The sequence below is a fragment of the Mixophyes fleayi genome, chromosome 4 (genome assembly GCF_038048845.1).
Source record: "Mixophyes fleayi isolate aMixFle1 chromosome 4, aMixFle1.hap1, whole genome shotgun sequence".
NCBI lineage: Eukaryota > Metazoa > Chordata > Amphibia > Anura > Limnodynastidae > Mixophyes > Mixophyes fleayi.
Window position 1 is genome coordinate 215,131,565 of NC_134405.1, and position 6,884 is coordinate 215,138,448.

Below are 6,884 nucleotides of genomic sequence, written 5' to 3' on the forward strand. Positions count from 1 at the left end.
TTGCTATTCTCTTTCAGAGTGAAATTCAAATGTTACTTGAAAGATACTCTGTAAACGAAAACTTAGTTGCAGAGATTGAAATGCTACGTGAAGAGAATAAAAGGTTACGTGCTCACTTTTAAAAGAAAATAAAGCTTTATGCTATAAAATGAATATTTTTATATGGCTTTTTCACAATTATTTTGATTGAATAAACACTACTTTGTCACATGGAAGTAATCCTAGTTGCTTAATTAACTGCTATGGAATGTTCAACTTCTGTGAAGTGTTTATTTGCACATCAACTTTTAAAAGTAATGATGCAGAGAACTATGACAATTGAAATATTGAGAGCGTGGCCACTGTGGGAAAGTGGATGCAGACTGCGTGCTAAACCTGTATTTCATAATGATTGTATCAGGAAAAATTAGTGATGTCTTTTAAGCACAGTGTGATATTTTGTTTTGATGAATTAAAAATTGTATGGGAAGCAATATTTAACTTTGTTTCTATAAACTGAGTACACCTTATTTTGAGATCTGTATTACACTCTGTGTCAGGAGAAAGTTTACTCGCATACCCTAAGTGCCTGTTTTTATATGCAGTTTGGTTAATATTTAAAATAGCTTTTTATAGCTTTCTGTGTGAACTTTGTTGTCTGTAATACAATTAAAGGACATTAAAGAGAAAGAGCCTGGATTTTAGAAAAAATCCTACAAATGTCAATATATGAGTTTTTTAACATTTTGTATTTATTTAGATAATATCGAAAAACATCATTAAATCCTTGACTTAACATTATTTTGCATATGTTTTTTTTGTTTTTGTTTTTTAACTTAATCATTTTGTATTTTGTAATGTACACCATACTGTTTTTTTTTTGTATTTTTTTGTTTTTTTATTGCGAGTAGCTGAAATATGTCTGGAAAGTAAATGTCTTTTATTGAGTTTGTTCTAATTACCTTTTTTAAAACTTTTTTTTTTTTCCACATCTGATATGAAAAGTAATTTTATATAATTCATAAATATAAATGCCATTTTAATCCTCTTCAACACTACATCAATATTATGTAATAAGAGAAGAAATGGCACTGTGGCTTAGTCTGATTGATGTCTAGTGAAGCATGATAACAAAAATTAAAAGGTGTACCTAGAGAATCACGGTGCCTTTTATACTGATATTAAATCATTGAATGATTTAATGACCTTGAATTTTAATAAATTGCTTTTATATTCAATCATAGTGATTTTGGCAAGTTTTCAAGTAGGATACTTTTTTTTTTTTTTTAATATATATACAGCCACAGCCTATTATCCACAGATGTTATGAACTGGTTATTGAAGATTTATGCCTTCTATGAACAGAAAAGATCACAACATACCTTAATACTGTTCTATATATCCTAGTTTATATTGCTTGTTTGCTACCATTAGTAAAGGTTACGCCTCGTACAGATATGCTTTGACAGGAAGAGGATGTCCTGCACATAGTAATTTTTTCATCAATAATTTCTATTGAGAAATGTTTACAAATTTTATGATTTACAGAAAATAAGAGGGGAGTCAAACAAGGGAAGGGACATGGGTTATCCTCCTTGCAAAGGGTCAAGGTAGTTGCTCGGTGAATATTAAAACACATATGTATCCTTGGTGTACAAGAATGAAAAAGACAAAGCATGCAAAACATGAAGACATTTCAGTGCATAAAATAGTAACGTAAACCTTATAGACAGCAGAGGTAAGTCTACTAGCCATTGTGGGGGGAGTTGAGCAGAGTCGATGGTGAATGAATTGGAGAGGGAGAAGAGGTTCCTCTAGTTGTACCTGCACCCTCAGTGATGTACTCATGCCATTTGAATCACATCACGTGGTGGAGTAAGGCATATCTATTGTCTCCATTTTGATACTTTGCTGTATTTTGTCGGCCTGGCCAGCACTTTGGTGGTAAGGACAAGGGGTGAGGAGACTTAGAGGCTGATCCTACCCAGTGTCGAATTTGGGCTTACTTGAACATATCTTTGGTAGGGATATCAAAGTGCTGCTGAATGAAGAGTAGAGGGGAGGAGAAGGTCTTGAGCATATAGATCTCTAATACCCCATTCATACTGCACCAAAATCCCGGGTTTTTGCCGGGGCGAGCTCAAACGACCCGGGTCTTGGTGCAGTATGAATGGTACAAGTCAAAAATCCGAGTCTAAAAACCCGGGTCTTCAACCCGGGATTTAATGAGAGGTAATTCCCGGGTCGCCTGCACTATGAATGGTGCAACCTGAGTTTTTCAACCCGGGTTGCACAGAAAACAAGCTGATTGGCTGTCTGCCTGTCTCTGGAGGATTTGGAATTAGGCATTTCTCATTCATTTTATGCTTGCCAAAAAGAGGCCATTAATTTTCCATCTAGAAGTCTAGTCTTTTGGGGTAATCATTGAAATATGCAATGCCTAGCTTTAAAAGCTCCTACAACCTTCCCTTAAATATATGTTTCCCAGTCTCTTTATGCCTTTCAGAAAGCCCTCCTAGACTAGTACGACTAAATATATAAGCCAACTGGAGGTATCCTTTATTCATTATTGTATTATTATATTGTGTATCACCATTTTTCAGCCAATGAAAACTGCTCTGGTGATGACTCCCACAAATTGCCAGGGCACAGACTTGTGCAGTATGAATGGGGTCAACCCGGGAAATTCATGCAGTATGAATTGGTTAAAAATCCGGGATATTGCCGGGGCGGCAGTATTAAAGCGGTATAAGAGATTATTTTCTTAGATCAGCAGGTAGCAAGATTGAGCTCAGTGATGAGTTTAAAGAGGGCCTGAAGGGAGATGTTGTGAGTAGGGAGTGATGGTTCTGTTTGTTGGCACATTAGACTATCCCAAATCTGCAGAGCATATGAAATGGAGAGGAGGGTAGTGGGCAAGAACTTCCAGGGGTCCACAGCAAATATACTATGGGCTAAACCAGGCAGGATCCCCATTCCAAAAGCAGGGTTTCTCTTTGTGCTGGTAGATGTACCTGAAGATACAAATCACCATATAATGGGCAGGACTGTAACTGTATACTGTAAATAATGGGAAACTCGAAAGGCAGAGAAAGAGCCACAAATATGCAAACCAATAATTCATCATATATTCCATAGTAGTAAAATATACAAACATAAATGCTAATTAAAACCCTGATAACTTAATATAACTTTCCATTCAACTGATCACACCAGGAGTGTCTTCCTGTATATTTTATCCACATCAATAAAAAGGTATATTTTAATTCATCATAAAACAATAATATGCTTAGAATATATAGACCTTCATCAATCTCACTAGGAATATAGATAATCTAACGAGATGATTTGACAAAGTAAAAACACAATTTCATTCCTCTAAGATCTAATGTTTTCTCTGTCTAATAGTACTGTCATTCAGGACATATAAAGTTCATAGGTAATGACTGATTTTTTTCTTCTCTCCAGAGCCTCAAACACAAGTATCTCATTTACTCATGGATCTCCAGACAACGCTAACTTTGTTCACTCGGTCTCAACACCAGCATTAGTAGTCTCATAAGTCACAATAAAATAGTGTATATAGTATACTGTCCGCAGCTAACACACCATTTGTTTGTAAACCCAGAAACTGGAATGACTCGCTCTGATAATACAAAGGGGGAAAAAAAAAAAATAACTCAGTAGGAGCTGAACATGTAGTTACCGTGTTGCTGTATCGAAATAGGAATCGGCTACTTGGTTACCAGGTCCTGGGGCACTAGTACTGCTTTTTAACTCCTTGTGGTCAGTAATAACGATTTGCTGACTTCTTTTTCTCAAGTAATACTAAGTTCTGGTGGCCATTTCACAAGACTTTTTCGCTTCAGACAGACGTGAGCATATCAGAGATACTAATACACATAACAATCACATTCCTCGATCATGAAAGGAATCACAGGAGGGTGGATTCGCTTCTCCACTAATTGAGCACAGTCAAAGATTTCACATAACAGTAAAACAATAGAAACATTAGAACGGAGGCAGAAAATTACATGTAACATGAAAAAGAATAGCAATAATACTATACTAGGTAATGTATGTCTCGCCACCACTTGCTGTCAAATCCAGGTGTTAATACCCCAGCATCCCGACACAGCTGTTGCAAGTGGAGAATGCCATGGATGGGCTAGCGAAAAAAAGAATGTTAGACATGACTATGTAAGGTAAAAGCATAGTCAAACAGTCATACATCATGAGCACAACAAAACATAGGCATACTCATCTAGGAGCAGGCAGGGGCAGAGACAGTCCCGGAAAGGTACTCTTAAGATATCTTGTCCTTTTGCGCTTGAGACCATTGTGGAGTGAAGATTTTTGTGGAACTGGACCCAATGAGGGAGACATTTAGCATTCTGCCAAGAGTTTAGAGCCAGCTTCTAACGATGATATGATGTAATTGGAGCCCTCACAGTGGACCTACAATTTTACCGGGGCGTCCCAATGATGTGCTTGTACATCATGTGCTCTTAAAACTGTTGTGATCGACTGGAAGGTGCGTCTTTTATTAATAGTTGTCAAAGAAAGATCCTGAAAGAGTAGAAGGTCTCCATGTAGGTCTAGATTGTTGGCGTTTCGCACAGCATTAAGTATACCCTCCTTCGAAGAAAAGAAGTGCACTCAGGAGAGTGTTCCTTGGCTGGTTGAAATGGATTAGAGGGGAGGGGGCATGTTGGGTGTTTGCTTCTTGGGAGGCATGGTGGCCTTATAGGACAGTATTACCAAGCAGAGAGAGCAAAGTTCCATTCAGGCACAATGACTGTAGATACAATGAGAGTGACATGGGTGGCAGGGCGAACATTACAAATCACATACTTCATTGACTTGGAAAGGTGGACTGGTGGTATATAAGAATGGACAGCAGACAGATGCCAATTGTGGCAGATGTGGTGATCCTTTAGTCTGGTGGTGATGGCTGCCATGGTCCAAAATTATAGCTGGTGGGGTGGGCCCTGACCACTGATAGAGGATCCCCAGATAGGCGCTAAAAAGAAGCGGTAAGGGAGTCCAGACTTGGACAATAGGATGATGCCGCAGCCTCCCACCCTCAAGGGCTATGTGGCTAAGGGTCCCACCAATGTCTTTCGGATCTCCGCAGCCACCAGTGTAGAATAAGGGTAGGCTAAGCCATGAAAACAGTTAAAATAACAAAACTTTTGGAGATTTAGTAGTTTTCTGGCGCAGAGCACGGAGCATTTGTAGAACGCAGCCAGTCAGTATGGTGTCCAAACCACTACCCCACATAGTGAGTTGTTTGACAAGTGCCAACATACGCAAGCAGTTTAGGGCTGCGTGGTTTTTCTGGGACCAGTAGTGCACCAACAAACAAACTACAGGCTGAACAGGCAAGATCTGCTGGATATTATGACAGGTGGACTGTATGCTGTGGGTTTCCTAGTTATAGTGCTACCAACCCAGCTTCCCATAGTCTAGTGCTGGTAGTGGCTTTTTAGGGGGACCTCAAGTTTTGTCCTCTGAAGTTGCCGCCATGAGCCTAGGCTGTGAGTGCTGATAAGAATAGCACATTTACATGTAGTTTTGTTATGTTTTTTTTGTTTTTGTTCATTGCTTAATAGCAAATCATTCTTTATTCATACACACACATTTACTCTTATATGCTGACTTGCAGATATCTCAAGGATCTATGCAGCTCTGTAGGTACGAACTACTTTTCCATAATACAGTCTAACTATTTTTGTGGTCGACTCTGCATCAGCCCCAATGTGGGCACTACCATCATTAAAAATTAATAATTAGAATAAAAAATCAAATCTGTTTGGGAACCAAGCAATCCCAAAAAACAGTATGTTTGTCCTTTAAACTGTTAAAGATGGACACAGTGTGTTTGTAGCCATCTTTAAGAATATCAAAAATGGTCTATAAACTTACCATTCATTGGCAATCCTGATTTCCAGGATGGCATAGCGGCTCATCACTTTGGCACTTTGGGAACATCGGGGCTTACATTCAGTGGGACAATTGTTGGACAAAACATCTAAGAAACCATTGCATTACGGCCAGACTATGGAGAGGTTTCCATTTCGTGGTCCTTGTGGACTGGTGTTACTCCAGGCACAACACTACGCCAAAAGTCTTATTACTTTTTTCTCTTATTGACTGGGATAACCCAAATAGAAAGCCATTTCAAGTCATTATAGACTACTGAGGACCTAGTTGGACTACTCCTCTGTATATACTGGCCTTGCACAATGGTTACAACAGTTTCCACATTCTAAATAAATAACGATATTCTTTTCAAGACCCTCAGTACCTCGGTCAGGCTATTCCCGGCCTCTACTTATGCAGAAATGTTTCTCAACGTATTTCACAAAGGTTATATATCCCTCACCGCACACTTGTTAGGGGTTTATTGACTGATGATAAATGTCTTAAATGTGGCATGGAGGGTGCGGAACTATTCCACTGTTTTTGGGGTTGTCCGATTATTATGGGCTTCTGGGTCTATGTGTGGAAGTTTGCTATTGAGGAGCTAGCGAATTATCTCCCATTTACACCAGAGTGGGCCATTTTGGGTACATTGCCACCAAATACGCAAACTTCCAAAGGTTGTAAAAAAAATATTACTGGCTATATCAGCTGTGGCAAGAAAGTGCTTCCTCTACATGTGGATCCAGTGCTCCCCTCCTAAGCTTGATCTTTTTAAGGAAAAAAAAAACTTTGTCACGAGAATGGATTGGTTGGAGGCCTCCCTTCACAAATTAAAACTCACCGGCAAATCTTTTGAGACATTGAGGGAGTTTTATTCATACTTTGCCTATTCCTCTAAGGGAACAGTTGAGAAAATTGTTTTTTTTTTTAACCAGACTCTCTGGTATGAGACAAGAATGTATTTACAAGATACACCT

The 6,884-nt window shown here is 38.7% G+C and overlaps 1 protein-coding gene across 3 annotated transcripts in view; it reads left to right on the forward strand.

The window, feature by feature from the left end:
• NEDD1 (NEDD1 gamma-tubulin ring complex targeting factor) overlaps nucleotides 1-775 on the forward strand; it is a 62,319-nt gene extending 61,544 nt beyond the window's left edge. For all 3 annotated transcript variants that reach the window (XM_075209333.1, XM_075209332.1, XM_075209331.1), the window contains one exon: nucleotides 18-775. In XM_075209333.1, the coding sequence (XP_075065434.1) occupies nucleotides 18-122 (105 nt within the window). In that variant the 3' untranslated portion in view covers nucleotides 123-775. The remainder of the gene's footprint in view (nucleotides 1-17) is intronic.
• The last annotated feature ends 6,109 nt before the right edge of the window (nucleotides 776-6,884 follow it).